The sequence below is a fragment of the Phocoena sinus genome, chromosome 20, assembly GCF_008692025.1.
Source record: "Phocoena sinus isolate mPhoSin1 chromosome 20, mPhoSin1.pri, whole genome shotgun sequence".
Taxonomy (NCBI): domain Eukaryota; kingdom Metazoa; phylum Chordata; class Mammalia; order Artiodactyla; family Phocoenidae; genus Phocoena; species Phocoena sinus.
Window position 1 is genome coordinate 7,594,724 of NC_045782.1, and position 19,271 is coordinate 7,613,994.

Below are 19,271 nucleotides of genomic sequence, written 5' to 3' on the forward strand. Positions count from 1 at the left end.
TTTCTCTAGGAGGAGACAGACTGGGAACCTGTTTTTTGGAGACCAGCGCCCTGCACAAGCAGGGCCGGCTCGTGGGCCCCACACTCAGAAGGGCACGCGCTTGGTTGAAACTCTGCTTGCCATTTTGAAATTCTTAGCAATTCCTGAACAAGAAGCCCCGTATTTTCATTTTGCACCGGGGCCCACGAATTATGTAATCGGTCCTGCACACAAGTGCCCGACATCTGGTGGATTTCCTGTTAAGAGGACGGTACTTTGGCTTCATCCAAGGCTAAGCAGTGGCCATAGGAGGGTTTCTCTGCTGCAGGTCATGTTCTGGGCATAAGTCTCCCGTGGCTTGTGTCTCTCCGGTGTCAGGGTCTTTACAGACCCATGTGAGGACCCCAGCCATGCTGGCTGCTGGCCCAAGAGCCCTAGAAGATAAATGTGTTCTCAGAAAGCCATGCTCACAGGAAGCCGTGGCGCTAGGCCTCACGGACCCGGAGAGTCCTGGTTCCTGGAATTCCCAAAAGCAAATGGGGGTGGGGGGAGAGCACTTCTCCCCTCCCCCAATGTCAGTAAATTCCCTGGCATTTTTATCAATTCCTCTGGGTCATCTGACCGTCGCTTCATTTTTGTTAGTGGGAGAAAACAAACAGCAAAAAGTTAAAACATTACTGCTTGCTTCAGTGAACAAAAAATAGAGTCCCCCATCTCCCTTTAATTTTTTGTCCTGAGAAGTGAAACTATTTGCAGGTGGATTAAATGTTCCTTCTGAGCCCCGCCCCCCCCAGCCCCCCAGGTGCCGACATCACAGTGAAGGTGCGCATCTGTGTGAGTGTTGGGGGCTGGAGGCGGGGGGAGCGGTGCGCACACATCCAAAGAAATGCATCTGCTTGGTTTTGGTGAAAGAGAGTCCTTTGTGCCCGACCGTAAGCCCGTTGAACATGACCCCCCGCCCTGTGGTATGCGGCACACCTGTGCCGACGGAGGGGGCGGGGCGGGGCCCGGGAGCCCTGCACCCTCGCGGGGACCCCACCTCCTTTCTTCTCCCGGAGCCGTTTCTCCACTGCCCCTTTGTTCCGACTTACACCTCCAGATACCTGGGAGGCGTGCGTGCGTGCGTGCGTGAGATGATCTCAGCGTGGGGACTAGAAAAAAGAAACACCGGAGGAGAAGGGTTGGGGGGGGGGAGGGAGGGGCGGCCCAGGCCCGCCCCGCCTACCTTTGCAGGCCTTGCGGTGGGTGATGGGCTTGCCCAGGTCGCGGTAGTAGCCCTCCTTGCAGTAGTGGCAGTGGCGGCCGGCCGTGTTGTGGCGACAGTTGAGGCAGACGCCTCCGCTCTTGCGCCCCGACAGCTTGTAAAGCTCCATGTTGAAGCGGCAGCGCCGGGCGTGAAGGTTGCAGTTACAGGCTACGGGAGACAGGGACGCGGGTCAGGAGCGGAGTCAGGAGGGGCGCCGGAGACCCCGTCCCCTCAGCTGCCCCTCCTCCAATGCCGACCCTGAGACAGCCTTTCTTCCGGGAGCTTTTTCCTTGGCTCCCCTGTTTGCATTCATCAGCGGGTATTGACCACCTGGCAGTACCTGAACCGTCGCCAGCCGGCTGCTTCCCTCTCCAGTGGAGAGGGTTCATTTCCTTCAAAGGATCCCCACTCCCCCCGGCCCACACACCCATCACACGAGTCAGAGCTGGGGGATGCGGCTGGCATCCTCCTTGTGCCCAAATCCTGCTTGCTGTGGGCTGAACTGTGTCTCCCCCCAACCCATTCATGTGCTGAAGCCCGAACCCCAGAACCTTGGAACGGGGCTGTATTGGGAGACATCTTGGTAGAGGACCTATCTTGGAAATGGGGTCTTTAAGGAGATGATTACATTAAAATAAGGACATAAGGGCTTCCCTGGTGGCGCAGTCCCCTGCCGATGCAGGGGACGCCGGTTCGTGCCCCGGTCCGGGAAGATCCCACATGCCGCAGAGCGGCTGGGCCCGTGAGCCATGGCCGCTGAGCCTGTGCGTCCGGAGCCTGTGCTCCGTTAACAGGAGAGGCCACAACAGTGAGAGGCCCGTGTACCGCAAAACAAACAAACAAAGGACATAAGGGTGGGCCCTGGTGCCATGTGACTGGCGTCCTCTTTTTATAAAAGAAAGCTGGCAGGGGTGCAAGTCAAGGAGAGAGGCCTCAGGAGAAACCAACCCCACACTTTGCTCTTGACTCCAGCCTCCGAATTATGAGAAATAAACGTGTGTTGGTTAAGCACCCCGGAGGCTGCCAACTTATCACCGCAGCCGGAGCAGACACTTGCACTGCTTCTGAGCAGCGCCTCTACCCACGCACGCTCCCCACTTCCCTGAGCTCCAGCCACTGGGCTGGACTCCCCTTTTCCCACGCCTCCTCCTGCCACTGAGGGCTCAGGGCCCCGCTGCACCGTCTCCCCTCCCACCATCAACTTGCATGACTTCCCACGGCGTGGTGGCCCACGCTCCTGGCTGCTGGGTCCTCTGGACAGGCCCTTAGCATCCTCCCCCCGGCCCTCCTCCTGACTAATCCTGCTTCCCTCTGCCTGTTCCCCACATGCTCCTCTGGACTCAGCACCCTTTTCCCTCTACTCTGACGCTGTCCCCAGTCTGCCTCGTCCACCCCTCACAGCAGTGCCCACCTCTGTGCTCCTGTCTCCCAAATCCACATTGCCGGCTTCTGCTTTGGGGACTCTATGTGGACCCTAAGGCGCCTTCCCCAGACCCATTCACTGCTCTCCATCCATCAGGCCTTGGCCCCTCTGTCACCTGAGCTGAGCCCTCCAAGCTCCTGACGCCGTAAGCGGAGCAGGAGTTCTAAGCACGTATCTGAAGATGTCCAGCACCTGTCTAAAATCTTTCAGTGGCTCCCCACTGAATAAAATCTAAATCATTTAACACGGCCTCCCGGGCTCTGAATAAACGGGTCCTGCTTCTCCCCCCGCCCCTCTGCCGTCGTTCTGATCACTCCCCTTTCTCCTCTTATGCTTCAAGCTGTATCAAACTTTGTCAGTTTCTGGAGCATGCCATGCGTGAGGACCCCTCACCTGTCCGCTCTGTGGCTTTGCATATGCCGTTCCTTGCCCTCCTTGGACCCTCTGCTCTCAAGCCCCTTCCTCATCTGCCTGCATCCTTCTCAACCTCCGTGTCTTGGTTTCAATGTCACGTCCAGGCCCATCTTCGCCTCCGGCCAGCCTGGCTTGCACTCAGGGGGGTCTGAGCTCCCTAGGGATCCATCACAGCCCCTACACAGCCCTCTTCATATCACCCTGTGACACTGTTCCCTGCTTCTCCTTTAGGCTTCTGACTCCAGGATGCCTCCAGCTTAAATCTGGCCTAATCTCGCTCACTCTACAACACGATTTGCCCTTGCTTTTGTGCTAAGCTTGTTTTAAATCGCATTTTATGTAATTGTTAAAGAAACACACGCTTAATACCAGACACTTGAAAAACAAAAGCAGAAAAGTAAAAAAAAAAAAACAAAAAAACACCACACTCAAATCTCCACCAACTGCTGTTAATACTGGGTCTCTCCTTGCAGGCTTTAATTAACATTTGCTCAGCTGCGGAGCCATTTAATTCTTTCCTACACACGTGGATCATACTTGTACCTCTCGCTTCCAAGCCAATCTTCTCATAATGATGAACATTTTTTTTTTATGTCAGATAATGTCCTTCATAGTTTTGAAAGTCCTCCACTGTATGTATACACAAAATGGGCTCCTTGGAATCACAAGCTGATGCAGTTAAAAGCACGGTCTTCCCAGGTTGGGTAGTTATTTCCAGTTTTTCCCTATTACAAACAACACAGTGGTAACCACCTTTGAACATGCACATCTGTACTCTGCTCTGATGACTGTCGTACGGTAAGTTTCTCAGGGCAGAATCGCCAGGTTAAATTTTGGTGTTCTCAACTCGGGATCTCAATTGCCCTCAAGAGACGCTATCCTAGTTTACTCTCCCACCAGCAGGATATGAGAGTTCCTATTTCTCCACACCCTAGAAGAGAATAACAATATGCGTTTGGTATCAGCATTCTTTTTTTTTTTTAGCCTTTGCCCATTCACCTGGAAAACACACACACACAATTTTAATTTGCGTGGCATGTCTTTGATTACCAGTGAGACTGGACATTTCTCCGTGTGTTTGTTTTTCTATTTATATTTCTTTTTGTGTGTGTATGCATTGCCTGTTCATGCCATTTGCCCAAATTGCAAAAAAGGTGGGTTCTTTTCTTACGATGTCTAGTGCTCTTATAGACGATGGATTAAAAACCATTTGTCTTGTTTATATCCGAGCTGCAAATATTTCTACCCGTTTCTTATTCACATATTACTTTTGTGAATTTTTCTCTCTGTTATGATAAGCTTCTTTAAATATTCTTCCTAGAATCACCCTCCAAATCACACACAGTTTACAAGCAGAGATGGATGAGGGCTCCGGAGGAGATGCTGTGTGTGATACAAGAGAAAAGATCTCAGCTGATGCCTGAAGTCTGGAAGAAGCATCCAGGAGCCAAATTAAGCCAGAGAATGACCCCCAAGAGCCTTACAAGTATCCCCTCATCACCTCCAGCCCTAGGGGCTGAGTTCAGTCAGGTGCAAAGAAAGTTCAGCTACGCCCTGCCCACCAGCACGGGGAAAGATGCAAGTTCACTGTCACTGTGGAATCACTCAGCCAGACTAGGGTGAGAGGGGGCTGCTCAGAGGGATTAAGCGACCTAGGACCACCGAGCCAGTAAACAGGGGTCCGGGACAAGAACCCAGGTCTCCTGGCTCCTGGCCCACTGCCCCAGAGGAAAGGACCCACATCAGTGGAAGGAACAGCTGGCCCTAGACTACAGCTTAGAATCTGGATCTCTCCTACTAGGACCGAAGTCGCAGGGATCTGGAAGAATCACCGGGGCGTCACTTCCTCAGGCCTTTCGGGTACAGGAAAGGCCTCAGTAGCTGCATCTTCTGACCCTTCTCGGAGGCAGATGCTAAGCCTACATCCACATCTGTAAAGTCAGTCCAGCTGTTCCCCATTCCCTCCTCGGAGCTCAGCACCCCCCCTCCCCCACCCCAGGGGGAACCTCTGGTTGGTATCTCTCCTCCATATGCACCTTACACCAGCAAAAGCTCTTCCCAAACAACTGGTCACACAAAAGAAAGCTCAGAGGCTGAACATCAAAAGACAGGGCTGCCCCCGCCCCCGCCCTGTCCCCCTCTTCTTGGAGCTGTCAGGGGACATCAGTGGCAATAGCCCACGCTCAGCCTTCTGCAAAGTATTTTACGGCTTGTTTTCTTTTCTCTTTGTTTTATTTTCTCTGCACAAATGGAAAAATGCATCAGGCAAAGCAGCTCACATCTGGATCCCCTGGCTCCACACAGGGTGTCGCCCAGCTCCCAGCCTGTCCCCTGCCCCTTCCTTGGAAAGACACCTTAATCCCTCACGCCTTCCTGTTTATCTCCTGCCTCTCTTGGAGGCAAAAATATTGGGTATTAGTTTCATTATCAGATTTCAAGGCGGGAAGGAAAGGGCAGCTTTGTGAGAACGAAGAGGTCAACCCGGGAGAGAAGGGAGGGCAGAGGGCAGCACAGCTTATAAGGAGCCCCTCGAGGTGCTGCGTCCTGTCCAGGGGTCTCCCAGCGACCCAGAGGGAGCTGATCTGGCCTGGCCCCCAAGCTCTGTGCCCTCCCCTTCAGCTGTCACGTGGGGATCACCAAGGACACATCACGTGTGGCTGCATTGCAGACCCAGGGGCAAAACGTGGGTCAGGAGAGAAGGAAGCGAGCGCCCCATCCCCCCAACCAGAAACCTGGCAGGGAAAGGGGCCCAGGAGACTTTCCTCTCCCCTCAAAAGATCCTTTAAGTCTTCTTTTAACATATGCCTGTCACCACCATTCCTTGAGAGTCTACGAACTTCTCCCACCTACCTGGACTGTCCAACCCCCTCACTACCCCCAGGGAGTTCAAGCAACACACATGCAGGCGCTCCGGCTTCATGCCAGGTCCTGTGCCACAGGCCGTGACGGAGACGGGGACTCCCAGTCTCACAGAGGGGAGGGAGGGGCACTGTCAGAAGCAGCTCTTAGATGAAACGGGACAGATGCTCCCCTCAGCCATGTCGGTTCCTGGAGGACAGGGACAGTGTCTGCCCTTATATCCTCCAGGCCAGAGCAGACCTCGATATATTTTCATTATACAAATGAGAGAGTGCAAAAATAAGAAAGCAGGAGAGAAGATGGATGGATGGATGGATGGATGGACAGGTGGATGGGGGAGTGGGTGGCTGAGTAGATGGATAAATGGATGATGGATGGGTGGGAGGATAGACGGATGATGGGTAGATGAATGGGTGAGTGCATGGGTGGATGGGTGGACGGATGAACGGGTGGGTGGGTGGACAGATTAGGTAGGTAGATAGGTAGAAACGTAGGACAGATGGAGGATTGTGTGGTCTGCCAGGATGACACCCTCCACCAAGGCACAGTCTCGAGGCATCTGTGACTTTTTTTTTTTTTTTGCTTTGAACTACTTTAAACTTGTCCTGCTGCTTTAACTCATTGATTTAGCTCCTGTCTGCTCAAGCGGACTGCAGGAGGAGAAGCCATGTTAGTAAGATGCCCTGGACTCCTCCTGGGACCCTGTACACGATGGGGACTGAATCCGCATCCACTGGTTTGATGAGTTTACCAGACACAGATGCTGGCCCTCTCCTGAAAGGCCTGATGAGCTAACCCCAAATCCCGCCAGGGCTCTCCCAGGCCCAGAAAGAATCAGCAGGCGTTGCTAAGCCGGATCCTGGCCCTGTCTCTCAGCAACTCGGGTCCTGACTCCCCTAAACTTCATGTGGCTCAGGGGCTCTTCTGGAACAGGACGGGCCTTGGGCAATGGGCCCCCTCAGAGCTCTGGGCTTGGTGCAGGGTCCTGCCCACCCTCCCCGAACACAGGATCGATCCTAACATTCTCCTCTGCCTTCTAGGCCACTTCTTTCAAGAAGGTCGCCCAGGTTAGTTCTGCCGCCCAGCAGGGAACTTTGGACTTCTATATCTGCAGCCGAACCGCCCCACATAACTGGCCCACGTTTGCTCCATCTGCAGGCCTGGGGGCTTTGTAGGCAAGAAACCAGCCCCCAGCCCTGGGCTGCCCGAGTGCCCGGGTAAGCGCAGCTCTCAGACCTACCGTGATCAGCGATGCATTGCCACAAGTCCAGGCCACCGGGGCGGGTGGGGACACGACGGGAGCTTACAGGGTGGGGGACAGGGGCCGCTTCTCTCACCAATTCCTTTGCTAATTCGGTCTGTGGCTGCCGGGTGAGGACCACAAGACCTCCTCAACCACACACAGGATGTTCAGAACATTCTGGGTGAGGGATTAGAGCAGCGGCTCTCAACCACAGGCAGGTCCGTCCCCCAGCAGACATCTGACAGCAGACATCTCTACAGACATCTTTGGTTACCACAACTGCCAAAGGAGGCGCTACCAGCATCTCAGCGACAGAGACCAGGGATGCTGCCGAGCATCCTACCAGGCACAGAACAGCCCATACGAGTTACCCCACCCCAAATGTTAATAGTGCCACGTTGGAGAAAGCCTGGGTTAGAGAGATCATGAATCCCCTCCGCAGAGTAGGCAAAGCTTTACACCCTTGGCTGCCTCTGAGAGCAAACTCAGCAGCTTCAAATGCTGCCCAGGGAGCGACAGACATTTGTTTCTTCAACAAACACCAGTTGAAGCCTTTAAAAGGGCCAGATTCTGGGAACTCCCTGGCGGCCCAGTGGTTAAGACTCTGCGCTTTCATTGCCGAGGAGGCGGGTTCAATCCCTGGTCGGGGAACTAAGGACCCCCAAGCCGTGCGGGGCGGCCAAAAAAAATAAATAAAAATAAATGAAAGGACCAGATTCTGGTGTGTGCTTGCAGGGTATGATATGGCGGCAGACAAGACAGACGCTTGCCCTCAGGGTGCTTCTGCCTCAGAAGGGAGATGGACAGCCGTCTGGTAACCACACAGTAGACCTGAAATTTCCAACTGTGCCCAGAGCTGTAGGGACTGACGGTTGGAAGGCCGTTCTGCTGGGACCAGGTGGACAAGGTAGGGCCTGAGAAGAGAACCAGAGCACAGACCAGAGCACAGAACCAGGCCTTGCTCCAACTGCAGCATGCAGACGGGACCCCTAGGAAACCTGTTCCAATGCAGATTCTAATTCAGAAGGGCTAGGGCGGGGCCTGGGAGTCTGCATTTCTAACAGGCATCCAGGCGCTGCCACTGGTGGTCCACAGGCCAGCAGCAAAGGATGGTGGAATTGGCACTAAACTGAAAAGAAATCAGTTGGAATGGAAGGCACTTTGGAGAGAGAGCCCATGGGGAGGTAAAGGGGAGAGTTTACGGTGGGGCGTACATGATGGAGCAGTGGGGAGAGGTCTGGTTTCAAAAGAGACTTCTGAAACGATTGGTTCAGAATAACAAAAATATTTGAGTTATTTTTAAGAGTTTGGGGCAGTTTGTATTTCCTTTTATTTATTATTTTGCTACTCTACTTGGTATATACTGTTTATTTAGAAGTTGTTTGACCCTTGTTTATAAATGTTAAGTATTCCGCCCCAGTGGTGGCTTCTCTGAGCCCAGTTTCAGCATCTAGTGAGATGACCAGGCTGAGATGTCACCGCTCCCCACACATCTGGCTCCCGCCAGCACCTGCAGACACTGAACTGGGCTCTCAGAGGGCTCCTTTTGGGATAGGGGCTGAGGCAGGACTCACCCAAGCATTTCTGGGGCCCTACCCTTTCGTGTCTTACAGGTGAGCTGGGCATAAGAGAAATGATCGCTCATGTGGATAGATCTGCAAAACAATCAAATCCCCGACTATAGGTTTCATTTCACTAATGACAAATCTGGTAGCTCATGGGTTTACTTATTCACTCAGCCGATATTTACTGAGCGCCTACTACGTTCCAAGCACCAGGCAAGGCGTTGGAATAGAACAGTGGGCAGGACAGAGGTGGTCCCCACCCTCGCAGAGATACCTATTATGAAAAAGTCTGGTTAATGCTGCTGTCACTGTCACTTCACTCCAAGGACTACCCCTTTCCCCTGAAAATAGGGCTTAAAGGTTGTCACCAGAGACATCAGCTGCCCGTATAACACAGTGGTGACCAGCTGGGGTGAGCCAGAGAGACTGGACGGCCTCTAAGAGACTAGAAGCATCTCACAGGAGCCATCTGGTTCCAGCCAAGGCTCAAGGGCTTGCAATCATTTGTGGAGTGCCTAGTGTCAACTTCAATCTGAAACAGTGTTGGAATGCACCACCTAGACATGGCCAGGAGAACTGGACAACTCGCTTGTCTAGAAGAAAAGTTAACAAGTCCATGCTGGGTGCGACAGTGCCCAGGTGAGGTGAGGATGCGCCATGGGACTCCAGGGAATTCCCAGAGAGAACACGAGAGGGAAGACGTGACACCTCAAGGCATAAGACGGGGCCACCAATGATACCCCCCGACGTTGCACGCTTCGCACGATTGCTTGTTCATTTCTTCATTCAATGAATATTAACAGAGCTCCTTCGATGTGCCAGCCTGAGCTGGGAAGCACAGCCGGTATAGGGTTGATATCACTGCACTTCACTCTTTCAAGACTATGCCTGCCTCCTCCTTCTCTCCACTTCTGGTTTTCAATCCAAGCCACCAATCCCCTCCCAAGACCCCAACATGGGATGGTTCTCAAACATGGGTGCGTAGAATCACCAGATTGCCTGCCAAAAGAGAGACAGCTGAGCCCCAGGCCCACGGGTTTCTGATTCAGTAGGCTGTAGGTGGGGTTTGAACACCTGCACTGCTAACAAGTTCCCAGATGACGCTGACGCTGCCTGTCCCAGGGCCACACTTTGAGGACCACTGGTCCAGAACGTGCAGAGGAGAAAAAAGATGTGTGAGGGCAAGGACCTGGAGTCTCACACGCGAGTGTAGTTATGATTAAACTCAAATGGCACACAACTGATACAACATCACAAGGCTGCAAGGACGAGAAGCAAGAGAACTGGACCTGATTTGGGAGAGCTGGAACCTAAGCGCTAGTCCTGGCTCTGCAGCTCACCCAGGTGAGCCCACTTGGCCTTTCTGAGCTTCCGTGTTCTCATTGGAAAATGAGGACATTGGGTCTGATGATCTCTGAGTTGTTTCCTGGCCCTAAAAGTCTATGGCTGCGTGACACCAAAACTCCTGGAGATAAGGGGCAGATTCTAGCCAGCAGGGAAGCTTTCAGGAGTTCAGGACGAGTGTGCTCCAGCTGCAAACTAGCCACAGGCGTGGGACTGAGTGGGGCGGGTGGCAGGGTGGCAGGAAGGGCAGTAAGACCATTCTCAGCTGGCGGGCAGGTCAGAGATGGGGCATGATGGAACCACAGCCCTGAGGGGTCATCCTGCAGATTTCCACAAGTTCAAGGTAGAGATGATGGGGGCCTTCAGCAGGGGAGCAGCCTCAGAAGGGGACTAGCTGATAGGAGTGCTGTCCACCTGGCCCAGAAGGACTGAACCTCCAGGGTACTGGGCAGAGGAAACCATTCTGAGGGAGAAGGTGGTCCACTTCGGGGCATGTGGGTTGGGTGGTGGGTTGATGGGGGGACCTTGGTGAAAAGACTTCCAGGAGGGTAGTTAGCAAGAGGGAACTTCCCTGGAGGGTGGCCAAGAGCCCCCCTGAAGCCAAGTTCTCACAGGGAGGGGCCCACCGACCTCTATGGAAGTCTCTTTGATGGCACCTCCTCTTGGGAGACAGAAGGCCTGCAAAGCCACAACACTTTTTTGTGTGTGTGTGACACGCGGGCCTCTCACTGTTGTGGCCTCTCCCGTTGCGGAGCACAGGCTCCGGACGTGCAGGCTCAGCGGCCATGGCTCACGGGCCCAGCCGCTCCGCAGCACGCGGGATCCTCCCGGACCGGGGCACGAACCCGCGTCCCCAGCATCGGCAGGCGGACTCCCAACCACTGCGCCACCAGGGAAGCCCTACACTTTTTTTTTTTTAAGCTCCAACTTGAAAACAAAATCTCTGACTCCAGACCTGTGCTTTATCTCTGATATCAGAAACAGAATGGACAAGAGGTAGATCAAGGTGGTAGGAAAAATGAAAAGGAAAGAAAAACTGGGAAATGCTTTCAAAACCCAGTCCCCGGTGTCCGTCCAGGAGGCTGGAGCTCCTAGCAGCCAAGGAGGGCTTTAGATGGTTCCTGATAAAGTCCCGGGAGAGAAGTGGCCTGTGTTTGTCAAGGGCTTAGAGAGCTTTAGACGAGCCTGCACACAAAGGGACCCTCTGTCAACAGTCCTTCAGGCCACTAATAGGGCTGAACAAACACCAGGGTAACAAGCTCTTCACACCTGTGGGGCTTGGGAAAGTCCCGGCCCCTTTGTCAAGACAGCAGACAAAAGAGCTGCTGGGAGCTGTCGTCCCCACCCAGCCAGACCCTCCTGGGCTTCTGGAGCAGGGCCTGGGGCGGGAGCCGGGGGCGGCGGGGGCGGCGGGGGCGGGGGGGATGGGGGGATGGGGGAGTGGACTACATCTGAGGTCTGCGAGCAGAAATGTGAACTCCAGTTCACAGCGAGACGGCGGATGAACAGGATCCCCGTGCACAGGCTGATGGTGAGCGGACGGGAGGGGGCGTTTCGTGGGCTGGGCTGGGGCCCCGGCGGGATGCGAGGTCACAGGGTGAGAGGCCTGGTGGCTTTCTCCCCCGAGGTCTGTGCAGGCGACCGGCCCCTCCCGAGGGGACCGCACAGGGCCATCCCCCGAATCAGCTTGACCTCTCCGTCATTTTTTCCACTGACTTTTTTTTCTCTGTAAACATCGTAGCTTTTTCTTTCCCCTGCCCTTTTTTGGCCGCCGCACCTCCCCCGAAGGCTTTGAAACGCTCCCTCCCAACGTCTCCCAGGCTTTTTGCTGCCGAGGGATAACTCAGGGCTCCTGCCGCACATACATCCTTCTCTCGGTGGAGGAAATGCCGGGGACGCTTTGGTGAGCCGGGAGGAGCCGTCTCAGTTCTTTGTCTGCAGCCCAGTTCCTCACATCCTCCCTTCCCAAGGCCCCGCCCCGGGCCGCTCCCTCAGGGACCTGAGCCCCGGCCCACTGTGTGGCCTTCCCAACCCCAGATCCCTCTTCCAACCTTCCTCTCACCTTGTCACTACCCTGTTCTGGAACCTTCCGCGGCTGCCCACTGACTACAAGATGCCAGCTCCCTTGCCCTCAGGGGTATTGGTTTCCAAAGAAAGGTCCAGAGACTAAGAGTCTTGCTTCTCCCTTCTAACAGGGCCGGCCCTGCATGAACACCTCACCACCACACCCCCGGCCATGCCCAAGATCCACCAGCCCAGTAGGGAAAGGAGATGTCATCCTCCGAAGGGCTGCTGGGGGCTTCCAAGTTTTACTCGTTTACCCTCTTGTCGCAGAAGAAATGAGAAAAACGAGGCCGCAACAGGCAGAGAGACCTTGCCAAGGACCTGCAACTCGTTAGGGAGCTCTTTCCAGACCTCCAGTGCTGGGAGGTGGCATGGCCGTGGGCAGGAAGAATTCATTCCCCAAGGCCGAGACTTTTCAAAGGCGAAGAGGGTGAGCAAAACTCCCCCAGCAGCTCTGCTTGCTGCGGGAGGCTCTCCTTCCTCGTGGCCTCCCCACCCTGCCCAGATGCCTGTCTAGCAGCACGGGGGCTGCCTTCCAACCCGTGTTCCCCAGAGGTGGTGTACACTGTCCTTTACTAAACAGACATATGAGGGGTGATTTGCCGGCCGCGCCAGCCAAGCCTGGCCCCTACTGCCCGGGGTCATTTCCCATCTGTAATGGGCCCCCCATCGCCGAGTCTGGCACATGCCAGGCTGCAGACTCCAGCGGCTGGCAGCGAGGCGGTTTAATGACTTGCAGCCGATGCTGTTCCCCTGACACCAGGCAGGAAAACACGCGATTCCCGGTATACCTTTCCCACTTCCTTCCCCACCGTGCCACGGCCGTGCACTTCTCTGCTGAACCAGTTACTGAATTCAACTCTGCAGGCTGCAAGCCTACACTGCTCCCAGGGATGCGACACTGCACGTGTGAGCCCAAGAGATGGAGGTTCCAGTTCCTGGATGGATGGGGACAGGCTGAAGCCGGGGTCCCCGTGGGCCCCTTCTGGTCAACACAAACGTGACTTCTCATTTCCTAATGCACTCTCCAACGAGGGTTGCCAGATTTAGCAAATAAAAACACAGGACGCCCAGTTCAATTGGAATTTCAACAAGCCCTTTTGAGTGAAAGTCTGTGCCAAGTATTGCAGGGTGGTCCTATCCCTGTCACCTTCCGGAGCCCCGTCAGACTTGCGCTTCGCCCAAGATGTGTGATTCGGCACAACAGCTTTTTATCAAAGGTAGCTCTGACCTTCTTGGCACCTGAAAATCCCGGACGAGGTTAAGAGGGTCCCTCAATTCATCAGGACCAGGAGGGAGGGGGGCTGTTCGGGCTTTTCTGAACTCCAAGGGTTGTCTGATTCTCCAGTTCCTGTGTGGTCTGTGCCAGCCTGTCCCGCCCTAACCACTTCTCTTTCTCCATCAGCTCCGTGAGAACAGAAATCCCCTGCCTGAGACCACGTGGAGATGTGAGAGAAGGGAAAGACCCTGCCCATCTGAACCCCGACCGGGGTTCTTGGCCTCCTTAATCAATAGAACTTGCTAAGAAGCCAGACAAGAAATTCAGGCAAGGCATAGCACAGGGAGATCAGCTCGGTGCTTTGTGACCACCTAGAGGGGTGGGATAGGGAGGGCGGGAGGGAGACGCAAGAGGGAGGAGATATGGGGGTATATGTATATGTATAGCTGATTCACTCTGTTATACAGCAGAAACTAACACACCATCATAGAGCCATTATACTCCAATAAAGAGGTTAAAAAAAAGAAATTCAGGCAAGGCTTTATTGGGACTCATGCTGCAGCACAAGGGATCGAACACTAGTAACAAGTGCCCTTGTTCGCTCCCCGAGGGGGAGGGCAGGCCGGTTCCTCATATGGGGTGAGGGTGGGGATGGGCCCAGGGGTCGGGCCAGAGGGGCGGCTTAGGCAGTCTGCCCATCCCTTGGGCGTGCTGTGTGGAGGAGGCTTGCGCAGTGCCCTGCTTTTGCTCCCCACTCTTCAGAAGCGGCAGTTGGGTTCTTTCGGTCTTTTTGTATCTTACTGTCCATAATTTGCCCCAGCTGTGCATTCGTGCAGTTATTTTTAGTTCCTTATAGTTTCTTTGTATTTTGTTGCTTGAGGAGTCCAGAGGCAAGCACTGCAGCAAAGGGTCCCAGGTCCCAGGTCCCCACCTGTCTCATGATGACCCAGAAAGTGTTCTTGGTGGACACCGCCACCAATGCTGAGCAGACAGGCCACCGCTCTGTCCCCACCAGGCTCTCCAGGGGCCCGGTGGTCCCCAGCATGCCCCGATATCATATGCAAAGATCCCACGTGGAATCTCGCCACCGTCCAGGGAAAAACAGGAGAAGGCAGTTATGATCAGAATGGCCCAAACTCTTTACCCAAAAAAGTCCGTTTTCGTCAGGACATGCCTTGTGGTAGAACCGATTAAACTCTGAACCCCAATTCTGAATCCAGTTATTTTAATCAAACCAGTGGGTATAATTGGTTTAGATACCAGTCAAGAGTTGATGAGATCACAATTAAAGACTTTAAATAAACACCAGGTCACTGGAGAATGTAGGTGGCCTACCACAGGACAGAGAGAGTGACAGGGAACAGCTGATTCCAGCTGACCTAGAATGGGCCGCCCCCAGGAGGGAGTGATCTTGCCGTTTCAAGGCAAGTAGAGGCATTCAAGTAGAGGGACACAGTACAGAAGACTCTGGGAAGGAGGGCAAACCAGGTAAAGTCCCTTCCGACTCAGCAACCCTAAACGGAGACACAGTTCCACCCCTGGGCTTGGGAGATGCTTCCAGGTTTGAGGCTCCAACTGGACTTGTTAACATTCTTATGTGTGAGTTAGTGGAAGGGGTGTCCTGAGAAATCCTCCAGTCTGTAAATGATCCTGAGTCAGAAGGAGACAGCAGAAGAACTTCCAGCAAACGTGGGGGATTTATTTGCAGAAAACAAATCCAAATGGTCCTTCTGGAACGAGGTCCCATGTTATCAGCTACAGCTAGGGAGAACAGCCTGGGGATGACAGACTTCCTCAGGGACGGATGACGGCTCCACAGCTGAGCATCCTTCTGAGAGGGCTCTCGGATCAGCACAGCGACAGCAGGACAGCAATGGCTCATCTAAAATCCAGCCACTCTTTCGGGGTTTCAAAGGCTTTAGGGCAGACCGATCTTCTGTAGAGAGGCCCCAATGCAGCTGCATGCAGCTGGCATCTCTGTGACGGCTGGTGCCAGGAAGTGCTGGCTGTTGTGAATTTTAAACACCTCCCCTGGATTTAGGAATAATCCACCCCAGTGGCTTGCTGGCTCTGTCGTACTGAGGCTCCCAAGCAAGAATCACACAAGAGACTGGCCCTTACAGGAAAAGGGAGGGTGCTGTGGTAAGCGAGCCCCTTCGCTCTCCTCCTCCAAATTGTTTTCAGCGCCCATAGTGTGGCCGAATGCCTAGCTCACTAACAAGCAGAGAGGTTCTGCTGCACTGCTCTGGCTCAGCACCCAGAGGGCATGGCTGCTGAGGGTCCCCCGGATGTGTCGAAAGCCCCGTGGGAACGCCAGCCCCGCTAAGCGGCAGGGTACAGGGAGCAGGAGGTGGCTGGACTCTCTTTTGCTGTTTGGCTTCAGGACTGAGTCCCACAGTGTTAACACAAAAGGCTGTCCCCTCCTTCAGGCCTCACCCCCAAGTGGGGCAGGAACGAGGGTGCTAGAGCACTGATGTGTCCAGAAGGGGTGAGGGACCCCTGGGAGCTCCAGAGAACAAATGCCAGGCCACGGCCTGACGGATGAGGCGTGCTGACAGAGGGGCGCAGGGGGCACGAGGCAGGAGTTGAGGGCAGGACTCAAAAGATGGAACGGCTTCCACCTGGCCATCGAGAAGCACTTTGGCCACTACGACAGTGACAGAGGAGTCGCCTGGAGCCGTGTCTATGCACCAAAGTAGCACCAGACACCCACGCTGTCATGACTCTTCCCAACCTCCCCCGAGGCAGGGATCACGAAGTCCCTCCTGGCACCTTACTAAGCTGTGCCCCCCTTACTTCCTCATCCGTGAAGCAGCAACACTGCCCTCAAGGCATGCCATGGAGGTGAGGGATGCGTGTGCAGGGGTGTGGAGGCCTCCAGAAGGGGCCCCAGCCCTAGACAGCCCAAGCTGCCCGACTAGTGACTTCAGAAACCATCTCCCTGAAAAGGGGACCCTCCAACACTGTTGGTGGGAATGTAAATTGGTGCAGTCACGATGGGAAACAATATGGAGGGTCCTCAAAAAACTAAAGATTGAGTTGCCATATGATCCAGCAATCCCACTCCTGGACACATACCTAGACAAAACTATAATTCAAAAAGATACAGCCCCCTTACGTTCATAGCAGCACTATTTACAATAGCCAAGACATGGAAGCAACCTAAGTGCCCATCAATAGATGAATGGATAAAGAAGATGTGGTACATGTATACAATGGAATATTACTCAGCCATAAAAAAGAATGAAATAGTGCCATTTGCAGCAACATGGATGGACCTAGAGATTATCATAGTAAACAAAGTAAGTCAGAAAGAGAAAGACAAATACCATATAATATCACTTATATGTGGAATCTAAAATACGACACAAACGAACTTATTCACAAAATAGAAACAGACTCACAGACATAGAGAACAGACTTGTGGTTGCCAAGGGGGAGGGGAGGTGGGGGAGGGAAGGATGGGGAGTTCGGTGATTAGTAGATGCAAACTATTATATATAGTATGGATAGACAACAAGGTCCTACTGTGTAGCACAGGGAACTATATTCAATATCCCATGATAAACCATTGTGGAAAAGAATAGAAAAAGGAATGTATATATATGTATAACTGAATCACTTTGCTGTAGAGCAGAAATTCACACAACATTGTAAATCAACTATACTTCAATAAAATTCTTTTCAAAAGAAAGAAACCATCTCTTTACCCCCCTTCCTCTCCACAGGAGGCACAGATGGAAAAGTAGCACAAACATACTTGCTCTTCAAAACGCCCCACAATGCACAAAAGTAAGTCACAAAATAAAAAAGTGAAGGACTAGATCCCTGATCTTACAAACTTTATCCACCTCACATCTCACAAAGAGCACATAAGTCAGGCCCTCTCATGCCCATTTTACAGGTGAGGACGTCGAGGCTCCAGGCTGAGCCCCCATGGCTCCCAGAGGGGAACTGGAAGGGAACTCTGATTGGCTCCAGCTCGGCATCCCGGCATCATCCTGCTTTCCCAGCTGCAAACCGTGGGGTTTAGCTCTGCCCCCCTGGACCTCCACCAGTGACTTGTAACCAGAAGAGAACTATTTAAGGCACAAGCTGGGCTGGGCTGGGCTGGGCGGGGGTTGTTTAATGATGATAGTTCCCCTCAGGTAAAGTCTTTTGATGTTTCTTCTTGCCTTAAAATTAGGGGGTTTGGGAACTAGACAGGTTTCTTGTACAAGTGGGAGGGGGGCCTGCATGTAAACGCCCCACATTTCTTGGCCCTGGTGCTTCTGGCTGCTTTGGATTTGGCTAATTCCCCAGGCGTCCTCTGTAATTCCACAGTAATGTGGCTTTAATTGTCCCCAAAGCGGGGCATTCTTCCCTTATTGTGCAGTAAATTTCCCTCCAGAGTTCGGATTTCATGCGCCGCTCCAGCCGGGGAGCTGGGCGCCCCCTCGGCCCCCGGGGGAGGCCGCTGTCCTCACACAGGCCCCTCATCCTGACCACCAGCCCTTCTCCTGCCTCAGCTGAGCCGGGGGCTGGAGGCGGCCCGGGGTGGCTGTCAGACCCCCGGGATGGACACACTGGCAAGGAGGCAGGGACACTGGTCTGTGGTTCTGTCTGGAAAACGAATTAACTAACAAATGCAAACAAGCTGCCACACCAGGATTCATTAGGCCGGGTTGAGACTGGGTTTCCATCCGTTTGTCTCATTAGCACGGAGGCAGGAGCTTGGGGTGCTAAGAAGGGGCTCGGGGTCTGCTCGAATCTTCCACATGGACCACCTGGGCCAGACGCCTGCATCCTTCCCGGCCAGCTTTGCGGCGTCTGTAATGAACAGTAATTATGAGCATCCCCTTATCAGATGAGATAAGGCTCATAAAACACGGTGAGGAGGGTGAGGTGCAGGAGGTCAAATCCCGCCTGTCACACGCTAGCACGTGTACTTGACAGTGGGCATGTTTGTTAAGCGCTCTGTCTCAGTTTCCTTACCTGGATGAGGACAATAATGGTGCCCACCTGTCAACAGCAGCTGACACAGAGGGCCCAGTAACTGAAGTTACCATTATCGTTCTGACAAACCGTTCCAGGCACCCATAAAAGATCTGGATGCAGGGACACAGGTTAAGAGACGGTCAGAGCCCTGGGTGGGCTCCTCGTGGGGAGACAGAAACAAAAGCAGAGAGCAATACGCTCACAAACGGGGTCACCTCAGGGGAGACCCTGTCCCTCGAGAAGCAAGGCCGGCTCTTCTCCAAGGGCCCTTGCGGTTTAAGGTACGACTGTTCTAGCAGTGGCCCGACATGGTTTGTGCCCAGAGTTTTAAGGGATTCTCATTGTGACCATCTTTCCTCTCCAGAACCTAAACCATCTAGAACAGAGCCAAGAACGATACAGAAGGGGAAAAAAAATCTCTCAGCAGCCAAAACAGTGGTCACCACTTTTCTCCACTAAGAAGGATGCTCTTTAGTTCCAGAAGGTCCCATCTCCAGATTCTCCTCTCTCTCTTGTTTACACGGAATTCTATCACAGCACGAAGATGAGGGAGCTGGAGTTTGGCAGGGAGGCGGAAGACAGAACAACCGGCAAGGCAAGAACCCAAAGCAACATGAGGTGTGAGGGCAACAGAGGGGCGCTATGGTACAGATGTACCACATCTTCCTTATCCATTCATCTGTCGATGGGCACTTAGGTCGCTTCCATGTCTTGGCTATTGTAAATAGCGCTATGAACTCTGGGGCCACACGTATCTTTTCGAATTAGAGTTTTCTCCAGATACATGCCCAGGAGTGGAACTGTAGGATCATATGGTAGCTCTAGTTTTAGTTTTCTAAGGAACCTCCAACACTGTTCTCCATAGTGGCTGCACCAACTTATATTCCCACCAGCAGTCTCATACTTTACATATTGATTCTGCTTATTATATCATCTTA

At 53.5% G+C, this 19,271-nt stretch overlaps 1 protein-coding gene across 1 annotated transcript in view; it reads right to left on the reverse strand.

Annotated features, from left to right (window-relative positions):
* Positions 1-19,271, reverse strand: part of NTN1 (netrin 1) — a 185,510-nt gene that overhangs the window by 65,921 nt on the left and 100,318 nt on the right. The window contains exon 3 of the mRNA XM_032617341.1: positions 1,205-1,393. Coding sequence (XP_032473232.1) covers positions 1,205-1,393 — 189 coding nt within the window. The remainder of the gene's footprint in view (positions 1-1,204; positions 1,394-19,271) is intronic.